This window comes from Aethalodelphis obliquidens, unplaced genomic scaffold, assembly GCF_003676395.1.
Source record: "Aethalodelphis obliquidens isolate GAN/ISIS:26980383/991018 unplaced genomic scaffold, ASM367639v1 scaffold5, whole genome shotgun sequence".
NCBI lineage: Eukaryota > Metazoa > Chordata > Mammalia > Artiodactyla > Delphinidae > Aethalodelphis > Aethalodelphis obliquidens.
The window spans coordinates 52,699,132-52,718,294 of NW_020837949.1; the positions used below are offsets into that span (position 1 = coordinate 52,699,132).

A 19,163-nucleotide genomic window follows, 5' to 3' on the forward strand; every position below is an offset into this window, starting at 1 on the left:
TTCCTTTAGCTCTTGTGAATGCCTTCCTCTCAAAGAAAACTAGCATTTTAATAGATTTCCTTTACTTTGACACATTTTCCCAGCTTGAAGTTAATATTTTAAGATTTGAGACACAAAGCCTCTGTATAGCATACTTCTTTCACAATTGCTAGTTTTCTCTAAGTTTGAAAGTAAATTACCTATTAGAATTTCAATAGATAGAACCCTGGAGCAGCCAGTTTGAAATAATGAAGTGCCTTTGTGAGCACAGTCACTTTTTAAACATCTCTGGTTATAGAACAAGTAAACCAAATGTAGCAGACTTTTTAATCCAACAAGATAGCAAATGTTCAGAAAAAACAGAAAGAATGTCCTTGGAGTTTGGGCATTTTTCTGGTGTGTGTGTCCTTTTTTAAAAGCAAAAGCTTTGTCTTTATACTATTTTAGCCCATCATTTTAGGAGTTTCTAGGCCTGTTTTAGCACATGTAGAACAGAAACACGGCTTTTTAGAATTGTACAGATGAATTCCAGAGCAACCTGAGAAGGCCTTAGAACAGGAAGTGACTTAACAATCACCTGAATCTTTTTGAAGGGAACATATTTGCCGTGAATTCCCACGCAAAAGTGAAGCAATGTCTAGGTCAGCATCTCTTAATGACAATTTCTCCCCTAGATAGCTGTTACAGATGTTGAATTTTTAAAAAATGGTTTGTAATTCAGCAGGTGTCACTAGCAACTTCCCAGAAAACTTAGTTACCTGACATTTTTTATTGATTTCTCCTATATTAGAAAATGAAATGTCAGACACTATTAATTGCATTTTTAAAATAAGTAGTTGCAGCAGGAGTAATGGGTAAATGAAAGTACTTCCTGTCTAATGCACAATAGATGTATTCATTTAAATGTATTCAATTTAGATGAATGCAATATGTCTGTATTCATTACAGTTATACATATCTGTGGGCTGAATTGATGGAGTGGTAATTACTACCTTTATAAATGGGACACTATTGTCAGTCTGGGGGAAGAAAACTCATTTTCTTATCATATTTTACACACCCACAGCATAGACTCATTCTAAAATCTTTCTTTCAAATATAGAAATTTTACCCGTGAATTTCCAGTGGATCTAATGATTATAAATATGGTCTGTCAGTAGTCCTGCTTTTCTCAAGGATTGCTGAGGGTTGTTCTCTCTCATGGAAAATGACAGAACGGAATTGGGGATCTCAAGATCTCTCCATACAAAGGAGCCCTCCTTGTCATCTGGCCCCACCCCTGGAGCTCAGCCATGTACATTACATAACATGGGTTAGATTATTTTTACATCATGCATTGCTTTTCTTTGAGTTCAATGAAGGTAGGACTATAAAAATGTGATTTCGTTGTACACTTTTATTTTCTAAATACTGGAGTATTTTTTAAGCGTATTTTTAGGTTCATAGCAATACAGATCAGGAAATACAAAGAGTTCCTGTATACTCTCCCCTAATTTTATATATAGTTTCCCTTATTATTAACATTTTATATTAGTGTGGTGGGTGAGTGTGTTACAATTGATGAACTGAAATTGATGTGTTATTATTAGCTGAAGTCTATATTCCACATTAGGGTTCACTCTTTAAAGTGTACAAGTGGATGGGTTTTAACATCACCATACTCATTTCAGGTTTTCCAGTTCTCTCCCCTTTAGCACAATAACTAAACAGGAAAAAGGTCAGAAAGAAATTAAATGTATTCATTCCTTCACTCACTACATTTATTCATTCATGAATTCATTAATGGACGTTTATTGGGCATGAACTCTAGGCCAAGGACTGCTATTTAATGGATTCGACCTTGTCCTTGACCCTGGGTAAATTTACATATATTTTCATGTACTCTCTTTTTCTCTCCCACCCAAAAATATTGCCTGTTTTTACTGGTGAGGGCTGGGATGTTCTGTGTAAGAGACTGGTAGTCCTTGCATCTTGACGGGCTCATACTACACGGTGTCCAGTAAATCTCATTGGTTTACATGTATTTTACTGTTTCATTAGTTGTTAAAAATACTCTGAAAACCAATCCATAACCTTTATGAACTTGTGTAATGCAGCATCTGTATCCCATTGGTAAGCAATATGGAAATTATATGTGCGCCTTTTTTCCTTTATGGCAGACATGCGTAGTTAGGTAATAAAGCAATAGCTACTGTTATGATTATTTTAGGGTACACCTGGGACAGCATTATATACTTATGTGTTTTTCTGGTAGAGGAACTGTATATTAATTTATGCTGAGGAAGATGAAGTTGGTGGTGTAGAATACTGATGAACAATGGTTCTAACAGTTATGCATGTGTTTTTCAAAAATAACCTCTGTTCAAATGCAGCCAATTGGGAATCTTCTCCAAAATAAGCAGTTATACAAGCAAACTTTAAATATTTAATTGTTGCTTCATGAACAGAAATGAAATCATTACTCTGGCATCTTGCCAGTAAGTCAGAAATTCATCATTCTTTCCAAATTAGAAACGATGCTGAGACGTTCACAAAGCATGCCACCCAGTGATAAGTTCACATATTTAATGTGGTTGTATTCATCTTCTCATCTGGGCAGCTTGAATGAATCACTAATAAGAGGGGAAAAGCTCTTTTTCAAATCCAGGCAGTGGCTGACATTATACCTACCTGGGCATTGCTGGAAAGGTCTAACTTTGGTCGTGTCCAGTTCAAGTCTGGGAAACCAACACTTGATTCTCAACAAATTTTAAGGAGAACTATTGATTATGGTAAGACAGGAGGAACATTGGAAATCAATAATCTATAGTTCTGATTGTGAATCTGTATGCAGTTACCACCCTCTATTACTTTAGGCTAATTCTTCAGTAAGCTCCTTAGACCTCAGAATCCATATTTTTTTAAAAGATTGTTCCAAAAGTTCCATATACTTAGAATCATACTCATCTGTTTATTCTGCCATCATTTCAGCAGTTTAATTCCCAATGATATAACTTAACATTGCCACAGTGAGCCAAGCTATCTATTACTTAGTGGGAAAAGCATTCTCTGGTTTTTGTTCATTAATTTAACTTATTCAACAAATACTTACTGAGTTTCTTCTAAGTAACAAGTGACATGCTAGATGCTATAGAATGCAAAGCCCATATAAAAGAAGCCCGTCACATCTTTAGGGAAATCAATATTAGTAATATTAATGTTAATTAAGGGCACCCAGTGCTCTCTTGACTGTGTGGGGGATTTCTAAACAGTCCAAAAGTTAAAAACAAATTGTGAGGGCTTCCCTGGTGACGCAGTGGTTGAGAGTCCGCCTGCCGATGCAGGGGACACGGGTTCGTGCCCCGGTCCGGGAAGATCCCACATGCCGCGGAGCGGCTGGGCCCGTGAGCCATGGCCGCTGGGCCTGCACGTCCGGAGCCTGTGCTCCGCAACGGGAGAGGCCACAGCAGTGAGAGGCCCGCGTACCGCAAAAAAACAAAAACAAAAACAAAAAAAAAAACCCAAAAGAAAAACGACAAATTGTGAGATAAAAACATCTGAAAATCATATTTATGGAAACCAAATTTGTTTTTCTATCAGGGATTGTGCTTTCATATGAGACGGTGGGTTGAAGAGAATAAGGATTCCTATCACTTGCTCAAATTTTCATCAGAAAATGAAAGTTGCTTTATAGACTCATAGGAGAATGGTATTATTTTAAAAAAAAATTTTAGTGTCACATGGATGCAACGATACCCATACATATAACACAAAGACACATACACACAAAATATCCAAACATCAAGTACCTACTTTTAGCATACACTGTACTGAGTGCTTCCATGAAACTGATCTCATTTTATACTCACAACAATCCTTCAAGCTACCCACTACTCCCTTTAATTTATCCTGAGAAAACTGAAAATTTAAAGTTTAAACTGCTGTAAGAAAGAGGCTGAGATTCAATTTAGTCAGTCTTCAAACACTATTTTTTTTCTCTATCACAAAAATAAAATAAATACATGAAGAAACCCATCTAAATCAAGTTTCCCATTACCCAATCTATTACAGAGGTGCAAGGGGACAATGGGGACCAAAAGAGAGTTTTTGAATCAGCGACAGCCACTTGATCAAAGGAGGAGGAGAATTCACTATCTTTGAGACAGGATTTTATCTGGGGCCTGTGTAACAGAACAGGTTAGAGAATGTTAGAATTCTTAAAGCAATCTCTTACACATAACAGTGAAAGGTCAAATGTGAAGTTTCATGCAAAGAATGTGAATTCAGTTCTCAAAGCTCCGAGCTTGTATTGCCATCAGGGAGATACGAAGAACAGCAATTGATTTCTTCTCTTTCTTTTCAATAATCAAGGCACATATTCACAACCAGCAGAACAGGACTACCACCTTGTATTTTCCTAGCGCCCATCTCTCAGCTTCAAGAGCTTTATAGATTTTTAAAATTATAATTAGTCCTCTTACTCTCTCTGGGAGCAAGGGGCTCTGTATCATTCCAAATCTACCAAAACAGTTAGCAGAGACAGCTCAGAATTATGCAGCATCTGGATAAAGGCTAATTAGGGCAGCCACGAGCCTGGTGATTAATAGCTCTGAAGACAGGCAGATCTGAGTCTGAATCCAGTCTCTGCTCTTCAACATTGAGTGAGTTTCTAGATGTGTTTGTGCCTTGTCTTCCATGTCTTTATATGGGATAATAAGAGATGATACTTAGTAAAGTCGTTGTGAAGATTGAGTTAACAAACATGAAGTGCTTGGCAGATTTCTATTTTACAAAGAGAGAGCAACGGATTTTAGTGTGTAAGCATCATTACAATAATAAAAATGATTTGGTAGCAAACATACATATTTCTAACTAAACACATTACTGTAGTCAGAATACTTGCCACTTTACAGATACACTTGTTATATGGATGAATGTAAAATTCTTAGTGTGAAAAAGTATATTTACTCTCTTTGCACCCAAAATATTAATTATGAAAAGTAATTAATTACTATGGAATTCTTACTGAACTGCAACATAATTGCCCACTGGCAATGCCTAACGTTTTAAAAATGACTTATTAAGATAACTCATATTCAATTTATAATTCATTTTCAACATTTAATGGATCATTGAGAATGCTTAACAAGAAGTTTTCTTTTATTTCATAAATGTTATTTTTTCTATTAAATAAGCTTCCGAAGTCTCCTCTTCTAGGCAGACTGTGAGAAGGGAAATTTGTATGACTAGCAAATCAATGATACAGCTATACATCAAATGTTATATGTCTAATGTATTATTATGAATTTTATTCACTTTTAATTTAAAAAATTTACTGATACTGAGAATAGGTGGCTATTTACTCCTTTCATGTTTACTCCATATCTCAATATATTTAAAGACTGTAATTATTTCAGAGAGTAAATCTCACCTTAATTTGCCTTCAAAGCTATTTGACCCGTTAAAGTATCTTGTCATTAAACAAAAAGGCAAGAAATGCTGAGAACTTACAGCGTATCTAATGCTATGTGTGAAGAAGGGAGAGAGAGAAAAAATCTGACTTTTTCTTCAAATTATTCTTAACTAGTATGAACTAGGTAAATTCTATAACAACTTATGATTATCACTGTGTTGCAATTTATAGTGTTTATCTGTTCATATGTAATTATCCCATGCTAGACTGTAAAACTCTGAGGTAGAGACCTAGTAAGAAACTGACGATTACAGGTTGCTTAACAAGAGCTTCTTGACTGTTAAAGTGCTTGATAATAGTGCGATGAATGTGTGGTTAAATGAACGGATGAATGATTGAGTGGATGGGGCAGCGTGATACAATGGAAAGTGCGCCCCTGCTTTACTGTTAGCTGATTTTATTCAAATCACGAAATTGCTAAACATCAGTTGCCTCTTCTGCTAAATGGTAGAATTAGATAGACTACACGATTCCTCCCCTACTAGTCTGAGACCTTACCCTCCAGCCTCCTGGCACATAGAGATGGGCCAACTCAGCTCCATCTCCACAGGTAGTCCACTTTGACACTTCAGAGCAGGTCTACCTTATGCTGAGTAATACCATGGACCACTAAGTTATCGTTCTTTTACTAAAAGTCAGCTCCAGCTCTAATCTCAGTTTTCAACTTTCGCCAAAAATTCTTAAGGATTTTTGTTTTTCTTTTCCTCTGTGATTCCTCTATCCTTACCCAACTCGGCTTGTAGTCTCCTTTGCCTGATATTTCTACTCTCAGGCCTCAGTTTCCCCATTTCTATTCCCTAGTCACTGCTGTTGGGTTTATGCTTTTACTTCTGGCTTTGAGGGACACACTGGATTGTGAACTCTGTACGTTTTGCTCATGGCATTTATATCCCACCTGTGCATCCTTCCTCTCTTAATAAGGGCCTAGGATATGCTGTGGGAATATCATTAGTCCCTCATAGGGAAGAGAAACGGATATATCAGCACTATTTCCCGGCAAGAAAAATGAAGCAAGAAACGGGGCATGTAATTTAATCTGATGGCTTTGTAAAATGTAAACATTTGTAGGAGATGGTATATGACTAAAATGTTGGTAGAACTCTCCTAACATTTTTCATTGAGAGTCATATATTATAATATCGTAATTAAAGGGAGTTTTAGAGATAAAAAATGTTTAGATATAGATGCCAAGAGTAACTGGAAAAGCTCCACTCCTGGCCCTTGGGCTATTGTCACAAAATCCTCTCCAAAATCTGGAATAATTAGAAAGCACATTTTTAGCTACAGATTCACCCTGAATTCTCAGTCGCCACGCCTACTCCACTCCCAGTTAACATAGCTGAGGCAGAGTTGCTCAACAGCCAAGGCACATGGCCAGTTTTCTGAGGCTGTTGTTCCTGGCTCATCATAAAGGAAGAACTATGGGTCAACCAAAGTAGTCCCTGTTCCAATCCAGTCCCTGCAATTATACTGAGAAAGGGCATAACAAATTTCTAGTGAGAAAGACTGGATGAAAAATAATGGTTTCCCCTGATGCTAAGTGTACTGCATCAAAAGATATGCTCTACCGCAATGCTATACTGCTCCCTCAGTTATCAAGTGACTATATTATCTCCATTCGTTGAGTAACTGGGTTTTTGTCTTGAAATCGGTATCCACATTCTCATTACTGGATACATCCTGTCAAGTAGCTTTTATTTGCCTCATTAGCCTAGAATGTAACCACATTTCTACGTCAACTCTCTTAGATAGGCAATCCAGATATTTTGTCTAGTTTGATCTTTGTTAATGTTACTTCCTTTCTGCTTCTTGCCATGTGTTTTAGACACTTACATTTGGGCTTGAATCATTATGTTCCATGTCTGAATTAATTGCCCCATCACTTCTCCCAACCCTGTAGAATCTGCCTAAATTCCCTGTGTTTGCTTTCTTGTCTGGGTAGTGATAGCCCTATGATTTAGGTTTATGGCCTAAGTTCTTTTTATAGAAGGTTAGTCATTTTGGAGAAACAAAGCTGAAATCCATTCTTTATTTTGTTCACCCATTCTTTATGCATATTTATTTGGTATCCTCTAAGTGCCAGTCATTCTTTTATTTAGGCCTTGGGATAATAGAGAAGAACTTACAGAATGATAGGAAGCATGAATATGTAAGCCAGCATTATCTATTAACTTATGTAATGCATATTAAATAAGCACCTATTCTGGGCTAGACAATACGTTTGGCACCGTGGACACAAAAATGAATAAAACAGTTCCTGCCTTCAAAAGATTTATGGGAGCCATACACATGAAAACAAATCTTTTAATATCATGTGGCATGTCTGCTAATAGAATTAAAGAGGGTAACATGGGAGCATGGATTGATATAAATGACACTGATGAGGTAGGAAGGAGCTTGTATGGTATATTAAGGGGATTGGCCTTAAAGGGAGATGGTAAAGCACAGCTGTTTACTAACAAAGGAGGTAGGCCTTGGTTATTTGAATTCAAATCCTTTCTGCACTTGGTAACTCAGTGACTACAAGTGTGTGATCTCTCTGAGTGCTGGTTGATACATCTGTAAAATGTAGATTAAAATAGAACTTATTTTTATAGGGTTGTTGTGAGGAACAAATGAGATAATTCACATACTTAACCTAATACCTGGCACATTGTTTATGCTCGATAAGCATTTGTCACTATTATTCTATAGACAATGAGAGAATTCAGGAGGATTTTAAGCAGGAGGATGATATGGCCAAAATTCTGTTTGAGATAGAGCATAGTCAAAATTGTAAGCGTAATAATTTTGAAAACTGTGCAATACACTCATTGGCAATGTCTAGCAGGAGCTGATGCTTGTGGGAGAAGCTTAGGCTGGAGTTAGAGATTATGGATAAATAAGGCTCTAACTATAGTATGAATGGGATCACCCAGGGAGAGTGTGTAGAGTGGATAATTCAGTTGGCCGAAGATGGAATTGTGTGGAATACAAAAAATGTAAGGGGTAATATCAAAGAAAGAAATGTCCATGAAAAAGACAAAGTAGGAATGATCATAGATGTGTTTAGTAATAAGCAACATAATGGAGGCTTTCTCCTCCTTGAAATGTCATGGAAAATGATTCCCAGAGGGGGCAAAGAGCTGGGTATTGGGAAAGGAGTAGAAGCTCACCAATTTAATAAGATGGGAAAGGCACTGTGTGAAGAGAGAATAGTAAGTCCAAACACATGATCTCAGGGAGGCTAAACGTGAGCAGTAGGTGAACAATACAAAACAATGCAATCAGTGCCCCAATAAAATATTGTCGTGGAGAGGTCTTACAGTGTTTCAGATAGGCCATTGGATAGGCAGAGGAAATGGGGATGAGTATTCCAGCAGAACCACACCTGGAAATGGGTGGCAAGAAGAAGAATGAGTAATGACCATACTGCAGCTGAGGGCTCCTTTATGATAAGTCATTATGTGTTTATTGATAACTTAGGGATAAGGCTAAGCTGAAAGTTGCTTCCACAGTGCCATGAATTTCTGAAATGTAATGTGACTAACCATATCCTTTTAGTCACAGTAAAATTAAATACCAACTTGATTAATATGAGATCTGATTATGCTATTAGAGAGAAATGTAACCAACATTTTTGCCTTTTTTTTTAAGGATTTTCCAGAAAAGGAGAAGTCCACAGCAAAGGCCCTGGAAGATGTAAAGGCAAACTTTTACTGTGAATTATGTGACAAGCAGTACCACAAACACCAGGAGTTTGACAATCATATTAATTCTTATGATCATGCTCATAAGCAGGTAAGTCGAAGTGGGAAATAGCCTTCATATTCCTGGATTTATACCTTCAGAACACAATATACGCAACTGGCCTTATTTATCCTTGTCTAAGATGCTGAGGTAAAACCATTTTATACCTTTTTTTTCTTGAAGGTTGTGTTTTCTGTTTAAATATTGGGTGAAATACTTTTTCCTAGAAGGAATGTAAAACTGTAGGTTAACCTACAGATGATCCAAGGGTAGATTGACATTTATTTTAGAGTTATGTATGTGGGGGAACCAGGACCCATTAAAAATAGGGCCAGATTCAAAACCACCTAGCTACTTAGTGGCAGAACTAGAACACTGTACTAGTACTAGGACAGAATCTATCATAGAGTTCTTTCAAGCGTTCCAAGGTATAGGGAATACTAAGTCTTTGGGGAAAAAATTTTCAGTATAAGGTTACATTTTCCCAAGAATACCCTCTTAGGAGGGTCAAAGTGATTACTTAATAAATGAACCATTGCAAACAAAGAAAATCTTGACAAAGGCAAAGTTGAGGGGTAATGGCAGGTATAAACACTTCACATTTCATTTTCTTTTTCTACACATGGAAGCTAAGATTCTCTATTTCTATCTGTCTGTGAAAGAGGAGGTTATTGTTCTCATCTGTTAAATTTTATCCTTGCTGCATGAGGTATGAGAATACTAGCCTTTTAGGAATTAGGAGTGTTAAATACCCCTAAGAAAGAAATTCCACATGGCCAGAGGATTATTGCTAAGAGCTGAGAAGGTGCACACTCCTAATATCTTTGAATAAATGAGTAAGTCTCGTATATTCTAGACCTAGAATGTTTATTCAGAGTGAACAGCAATAAAGGTTTTGACTAGCATCACTAATATTTATTGAGCACATATAAAATATATGGCTTTGGGAGATGCAAGACACAATTTCTAACTTTAAAGATACAGCATGCATATATAATTGACTGGATGTCTCTGACAAGAGCAAGAACAATGGGATGAATTGTTTAGGAGTATGATTCCCAAATCTTAGTGTGCATAATCATCACTTCGCAACCTGTTAATAATGCAGATTTCCAGATTCTCCTTTAGATATTCTAATTCAATAGTTCTAAGATGGAGCACAGGAGCTTGTATTTTGAAATGACACAAAATAGAATTTTTCAATCATAAATAAAAATGAACTATGTGGCTACTATCCAGCTCCAATAGCAATCAGTCCTGTTTCATTTATAGGACCACCACTCACTTCCCCACCCCTGCTACCACCGTGCATTATTTTGAAGCAAATTTCAAACATTGTATCATTTCATCTGAAATTATTTCAGGATGAATAATGATGCTTAAACAACATAGCCATCATCATACCTAAAAATTAACAGTATCTTGGTATCAGTGGGTGGTCTTGTTTTCTCATTTGTCTAATAAATGATTTATAAATTTGGGTTTGTTGAAATCAGGATCCAAACCTATCACACTTTTGGTTGACACATCTTTAAGTTTCTTTTAATATATATTTAAACTATGGGTTTTTCACTCCCTCTTTAAATTTTACTCCTTGCAATTTATTTGTTGAAAAACTGTATTGTTTCACAAATTTGAGATTTTACTGAATACAACCCAGTGTTGTCTTTGCACGTTTTCTGTCTTCTATATTTCCTTTAAACTTGTTGTTACAGATAAAATCTGGTCAAATGCAGGTTAACATTTTTTTCTTGGTAAAAATATATTAGAGGGTGTGTTGTGTCTTTCCATAAGGAGGTGTATGATGTCTAGTTTTCTTTCTTTTTATGACTTGAAGTATAATCAGTGGGTTCAGATACTATTGCCTTGATCCATCCATCATTAAGTACCCCACCAACCTTTTTCCACTAATAGTTCTTGTATCCATAGATGATCATTTGCTTAAACCTATTACTTCATTTGGAGTTGTAAAATGATGATTCTAATTCTATCATCCTTTTGTCATTTATTAGATAGAATATGTCTATAACGGCAAACTTCCCAAAAGTATCACCTAACGTGAATTTTATGTAAGAGTGCTTCAGGCTGCATATTAAAAAAAAGTCACTCTGGAGATTCAGAGAAATAAGTGACCACAGAATGTCTCAGGGGATAGTGACATTTGACCTGTGCTTTAAGTGTGCATGTGTAAATGTTGAAAAAGAGGCTCAAGATGGATGGAATTCTTGAAAGTGGAAACACAAGGAACTAAGGTGAGGAAATGGAGGGGTATGAGGCCTCTTTTGAAAACAGTAGAAAGTATTGGACTACCAGAGGGTGAATTCTCCACCCTCTACAGTCTGCCTTTCACTCTGCAATTCTGCCTCATCAATTTACCTTTTTATCACTTTCCTTCATCTTATTTCCATTGGCTTTCCAACATGTTGATAAAACTACCTTTCCTCAATCTTTATATTCCATCTATTTGCCCATTTCTGTCTTTCTTTAGGCTTACTAACACTCTGAGATTCCTAGGCATACTCGTTGTTCAAACAGTGGTTGAGTTTCCACTATGTGCTACTGTGCTTACTAACATTCTAAGATTCCTAGGCATACTCCTTGTTCAAACCGTGATTGAGTTTCCACTATGTGCTACTGTGCTGGCTGTTGAAAGTGGACAAATTTAATCCCTAATTTCAGGGAGCCTGTAATCTGACTGGGGAACCTGTAATCTACCTAATCAATCTGTAAAATACATTGATTTAAATATTGTAGAATTTGTATATCTAGGATACTAAGAGAACATATAAAAATTATTTAAGAATGAAAAGATGACAGGTGAGCTAGAAGTCCTAAAGAATGAATTATAAGTTAGCTATGTTAACCAAGACTGGACAGTCCATTATGGTAGAAAACCTATATCAAGGCATGGGAGCCTGTATCAAGCATAACCCAGAGAAGCTGCAAAAGATTCGCTGTGATCACTAAAGTCACCATCAGTCTCTTGGAGAGCTCTTTAAAAATCTTTGAAACTGTCCCTCATTCCTCCCATTCTTCTCTTGCAATAGACCTTGTTCTCATTCTTCCTTTTGCATTCTCTTTTCACCATTCATGTTTAATATCACTCCTGATTTTTTGCTAGGGCCTTCTAACTGGACTCCCTGCCTCCAGTATTTTCCCTTCTCCACACCAACCTATCCATTTTCAGCCAGACTGATCCTCCCAAACTACCATATTTATTCTATCACTCCCCTCCTTGGAAAGCATCAATGGCTGCTGGCTGACTTTTAAAAAACTCTGAATTACTTAGTCTGTCATTCAAAATGTCCACAGTTTGGCTCGGGCATCCATTTCCAGATTTATCTCCTGCAACCCTAGAATTTCCTTATAGTTTCTTAAAAGATTCATTATGCTTTCCCACCTGCTCTTATTGGCTCATAATCTTCCCTCTGTCTGGGATGCCTGGGGGCTGTATTTCAACGTATACTTCAGTAGATTTAATACATAGACTGACAACTTATATCCAGATACAAAAAAAGCTGAGAACTCATGCTAAGCCGATTTAACAGCGTTTTCCAAATTCCTTTTGATCAACACATTCATATTGTACAGAATTTTGTACATGCTGCCCACTTTGGGAAACATTGGAATAATTAAATTTGCCATAGACCTCATAAAACTGCTTTCTTAGATAAATGTTGAAATACTTCCATCTAAAGATTTATTTGGGCCCAAAATATTTTGAAAATTACCTGAATTCTAAATGAAGCTGAGTTTACAATTTGCCTTTTAAATGAAACTGAATTTTATGTACAAGAAATAGGAAATATACACTGAAGTAAAATATGCAAAATCTTTTTTTTTTTTCCCAAATCCCAAAGCTAAATATTTCTACTTGGTTCTTGCTGGGGATTTGGATGAGAGTATTTTCTGGCCTAAATAATATGAACAGTTGCCTTAATTTTATTTTCCATGTGGATTCAGAGTAAATATCTGGCCTCTTGTGCTGAACTTCCAACAATATGGTCTTTTGGTACACTTAGAAGTGAATCCAAATTCACATGGAATTAATTCTATTACTCATTAATGAATAGTTTAGAACTAGAAACAGGGTAATCTGCATTACCTCTCTACCTCCTCTCATTTGTAATTACTCAGGATCCTTCATTTTAATAAGCGATTTCTAAAGCTTTTGTGTTACCTTGTATCTAAATTGCAGTCCTATGTGTTTATTTTATTGCAAAGCTTGTATTATTTACAGATTTATTGTAATTCTAGAGAAGTAAGCTAATATATAACTTTAAATAATAAAGTAAAATAATCTGGGATTCATAGCTTTAAAGTAATTCCATTGGACATTTAATAATGTTTTCTATAATTTAATAAAAATTGAGATATGTTTCTTGTAGAAAAAGTTTATCAGTAACAAAGCTGATTTTTTTCTGTTTCTTCAACAAGGAAAAATTGAATTTCCAGTTTTGACAGCCACATTCTATACCTAACTCATGTGTTTGGAAATAACTCGATTGTTTTAGCTATTGCCTTGAACTTTTAAAAATTCTATGTAAATGTTGAGCATTATTACTAAAGCAATTTGAACATGTATACAAATTACAATAAAGAGAGTTGTATTGGATAAAGAGAGCACTGTAACTATTAATATAGCTAACATGTCAGTAACAATTAATTACTTCTGAGACTACCAAGTCATAATCCCTTTCTTGGGACTGTTAGCTACTAATGCATAATATTGAAACAAATAATACACAAGCAGCACAAGTCTCTCCTGCCCCAGATACATACTGGCTCATCTCAGCTTAGAAAAAACAAATGAACCGGATCCCCATACAATCAACCCATAAAAATACCTTCAATAATAAAAAACAAATCCACTTTCAGATCCTCCACATGTGACACTTAATCCTCCTAATCTTCGTTTGCTTCACAATAGAATTTATTTTCACTCTGGAGGAGCTGTTCACTTCTCAAGCCTGGATTTGAACTCCAACTGATTCATTCTTAAAATGTTATTTTGGATTCTCCCCATCTCTACCTGCTCAAGATAAAATAAACAAAACAGAATTATCTTTTGTCATCTTGACGCCAAAGGGAAAAGATTCCCAAAGCTGATAATTGAATTTAATCCAGTTATTCTTGCTTTGTTCCTACAATTTGATTTATATTTTATCCAAAGACTGCCCAATGATACATTTCAGCATGGTATATTTAAGCTACTAGTCATCTTAATATGGCAACAGGATTTAAAAGTATAGTTAATTTGTAGGCTTGGCAAGATGGAAGAAGAAATATAGACTAGAGTGTCTAGAATGATCACTGAGAACCATAAATGTTGGTAAAATAGAATAATACTTATTTCCTGCTGTATTTTGTATTCTATAAACCCAGGTTTCTGGTAGATTTTATATTTCTATATCTGCGCCACCACCCTCCCCCAAGAATTACCCAGCAGTAATTGGAAACTCTATTAGCAAAGAAGTACTAAAGAACCAAAACTGATCTTAGCTTCTGAATCATAATTCACCTCTTCTAAAATACTGCTTTCACCCTGGCTAAGAGACATTTTGATCTCAAGGTGAGCTCCCAACTGAAAAATAAATTAAAAATATATGTTCTTGTTCTTTCTGTTTTTCAGATGTGCTAAGTGATTTCCTGCCTTAGTGTGTTTGCCATATCTCTTTCTTCCAGAGCTGTTTTTTCAGATGACTTTCAACTTTCTGATTCCTCTTTTCATTTGTGTCTTAGCTCAGTGTCATCTCTTCTGTAGGATCTTTCCTTTGCATTCTAACTCAAGTTAGAATGTTGCCACTTCTCCAAATAATACCCTATTGGCACTGTCAGTGGTGGTTGGAGTCAGCCTACACTGGCTCTCGAGAGCCAACTGTTTAATATTCAAAAAATTTGTGAGCTGGTTCTTAAACCACTGGTAGATTGAAATCAGCCATGGTGGGAGATCCACACACACTACAAATAGGGCTTTATATGTTTCATTTGATTTTTCCAGAGCTGATATACCAGCACACCATACTGACCCTGCTACTCTGTCCTTTGTCAATATATTCTACCATCATTGACTAATCACTTCTTTTTTCCTTTATTGAGATATAATTGACATATATCACCATGTAGGTTTCAGGTTACAGCATGATGATTTTTTTAATTTACCATTTTAATTGTTTAAAAATGTACAATTCAGTGATTTTTGGCATATTCCCAATTTATTTACATATATCATGAAGTGATAATTATCGTAGGTGTTGAGTTATTTGTTTTTGTACTGAGTTGTATGAGTTCTTTATATATTTTGGATATTAACCCCTTACCAGATATATAATGATAATATTTTTCCCCTTTCATAGGTTATCTTTTCACTTTGTTGCTGGTTGGGATTACTACTTGGGCACTGTAGGTCTGAACTCAGTCTGCCAAGATCCAAGTGTCGTTAAGACCCCTCACCCCAATTCTCTGTCCCCGTGGTTGAGCCCTGAAGATTCCCTTGCAATCTGGGGCAAGATCAGAGTAGGGGCTCCCACAAAGTGACCCACAATGCTGGGGGTAGGGATTGGTTGTCCGCCCTGGGTTTTCTTTGCTCATTGGAGAAACTGGAGGCTGAAGGGAGACCTCTCCATGTGATGCTGCACTGGCCTGGGGGAGGGACAATGCAATCAATGTGTAACTTCTTCTCTCACCTTCTGACTTAGTGTCTTGGTCTCTGTGGTGCAAGGGGTGCTTTAGCCTCACCCCTGTGTTGTAGGATTTTCTCAGTGATGTCTTATTCTTGAATAGTTATTAGTTGTTCTTCTCCTGAGGGGGAACAAAGTCAGCAATCACCTATGTCACCATCTTGGTGATGTCACTCCTTAATCACTTCTTAGGTAGTTAGAGTGAATACTATAATGAGCAAAATTAGCTCTCTAATCCCAAGTTCTTTATAATTATTGAGCAATTATGAAAACACATTTTTATTATTTAAGAAAATACTTGAGCCCATATTAATGCTGAAGTAGTGTTCCACTTGAAGAATTTTAGACTTTACTCTATGGGAAATTGCTAGTCTTCATGGGCTTTTAAGTAAGCAAATGATATTATCAGATTTGTGATTTAGAAGAAAAAACCTAGAAGCAGTTTAAGGGTTGGAACACAAGGAAGAGAGCTTGGCTCTGCCGTCAGATGGGAGCCTAAGAGCCCAAGAGATATGACTGAAATATTTACAGCAGTGACAAGGAGAGGGGTACATTCAGAAGACTGTCAATGACTTACAACATATGAACACATGGTCTACCTCACTTGTAATCATATAAATACAAACTTGAAGAGTTTTTCCAAAAAATGGTGTCAAATATGAAAAAAGAATACTACCCAGTGTTGACAAGATGTGAGATAATAGATACGGTTAAACATTGCTTGTGGGGATATAAGTTGTCTCAATTTTTTGATGTTCAGCTTTGGATTACTTATCAAAGACTTAAAATGTGAATTTTTCCTATGAACAATTCCATCTGGCATGTATTCTAGAAAAATAATCACATTAATTCCAAAGATTTATACATGAAGATATTTAAAATAGAAAAATACCAGAAGCAATCTAAACATACAATGAAAATAAGTGGCTAAATTATGATGCACATAAACTGAAATACTGTGTAAAAGTTAAATTACATTTTGGATCTATATCTATATCTATATCTATATATATATATATATATTTTTTTTTTTTTTTTTTTGCGGTATGCAGGCCTCTCACTGCTGTGGCCTCTCCCGTTGCGGAGCACAGGCTCCGGACGCGCAGGCTCAGCGGCCATGGCTCACAGGCCCAGCGCTCCGTGGCATGTGGGATCTTCCTGGACCGGGGCATGAACCTGCGTCCCCTGCATCGGCAGGCAGATTCTCAACCACTGTGCCACCAGGGAAGCCCTGGATCTATATTTTATACAAAATTAATTCTTAAAAGGAATGCTTAGATACTTGTTTATATTAAAAATTAAGGAATATATAAGTATGGAACATTAAGTAATAGCATTTAATTACAATTTGGTCCATATCTTTTTAGATAAGTTTCTAAATACTTATTATCAAGTCATAAACTCTTGTATAAAACATAAACATAAAATGTGATTATACTATACACATTATTCTGCCTTCATATGTTTTCACTTATATCTTGTCAGTCCATAGGGATTTGTATTTTATTGTGTTAAGTCAATGATCAGAATTTATGTCACTGTGACTTGTAGTTTTTTTTTTTATGTGACCCTCATAAGGTACTGTGATTACTTTATAATTATATTTTCTTTCTTGTATACCTGTTTTTTCCTGGAGATAGAAACTACCTTATTTTTATATTTGCTCAATTTTTTAAAACCACTGCCTATTTCTAATTCATCTCTGAACTATTTACCATACATAAGAAAAAAGTCTGATTCAAACATCAAATTCAAAACATCAGATAAATGAAATAATAGATCAGTCCTTGTCCAGCCCCTCCCTCTTCTGGTGAAGTCCTGGGTCTTTCTGCTCCAGTGTTACCCAGTTGCCTTCCAGACCTGCTGCACAGCTGTTCTTTTGGGACTTCTCTTTATCATCATCCTATGAATGCTTTTGTTTCTCTCTTAGGCTGTAGTCCTTGTTTCCTTGATCTCATGATTTCCTATATCTTATTTTATTCCTCCTTTTGGTGGAACCTATTTTCCCAAAGGTTCCTAAGGAAGAATACACACAAGGTAAAATTTGGGAGCCCTTGTCTGTCAGTAAATATAAATGCGTTTATTCTGTGCTCACATTTTATTTATTTTTCAACTGGGTTTTAGCCATTAGTGTTGCTGTTGAAAAGTTATATGTCATTTTGGCTCTTAATCCTTCTTTTCAGAAACTTTTAGACTTTCCTCTTCATCATTTCATTTTATAACGATGAAACGTTATAAAAAGAATTGAGGACAGTCTCAGAGACCTCTGGGACAAAGTTAAATGCACCAACATTTGAATTATAGAGGTCCCAGAAGAAGAGAAAAACAAAGGGTCTGAGAAAATATTTGAAGAGATTATAATTGAAAATATCCCTAATATGGGAAAGGAAATAGTCAATCAAGTCCGGGAAACACAGAGAGTCCCATACAGGATAAATCCAAGTAGAAACACGCCAAGACACATATTAATCAAACTGTCAAAAATTAGACAAAGAAAAAATATTAAAAGCAGCAGGGGAAAAGCAACAAAAAAATGTACAAGGGAATCCCCATAATGTTAACAGGTGATCTTTCAGCAGAAATTCTGAAGGAGAGAAGGAAGTGGCATGACATATTTAAAAGGATGAAAGGGAAAAAACTACAACCAAGATTACTCAACAAGGGTCTCATTAGGATTCAATGGAGAATAAAATCTTTACAGACAAGCAAAAGCTAACAGAATTCAGCACCACCAAACCAGCTTTACAACAAATGCTAAAGGAACTTCTCTAGGCAGAAAACACAAGAGAAGGAAAAGACCTACAATAAAAAACCCTATGAAACTATGAAAATGAAACTATGAAAATGAAATGAAACTATGAAAATGGTAATCGGAACATACATATTGATAATTACCTTAAATGTAGATGGATTAAATGCTCTAACCAAAAGGCACAGACTGGCTGAATGGATACAACAACAAGACCCATATATATGCTGTCTACAAGAGACCCACTTCATACCTAGGGACACATACAGACTGAAAGTGAGGGGATGGAAAAAGATATTCCATGCAAATGGATATCAACAGAAAGCTGGAGTAGCAAAACTCATATCAGACAAAACAGACTTCAAAATAAAGACTATTACAAGGGACAAAGAAGAACACTACATAATGATCAAGGGATCAATCCAAGAAGAAGATATGACAATTGTAAATATTTATGCACCCAACATAGGAGCACCTCAATACATAAGGCAAATGCTAACAGCCATAAAATAGGAAATCGACAGTAACACAATAATTGTAGGAGACTTTAACACCCCACTTTCACCAATGGACA

The 19,163-nt window shown here is 36.0% G+C and overlaps 1 protein-coding gene across 1 annotated transcript in view; it reads left to right on the forward strand.

Annotated features, from left to right (window-relative positions):
• Positions 1-19,163, forward strand: part of ZNF804B (zinc finger protein 804B) — a 498,725-nt gene that overhangs the window by 408,576 nt on the left and 70,986 nt on the right. The window contains exon 2 of the mRNA XM_027102382.1: positions 9,068-9,211. Coding sequence (XP_026958183.1) covers positions 9,068-9,211 — 144 coding nt within the window. The remainder of the gene's footprint in view (positions 1-9,067; positions 9,212-19,163) is intronic.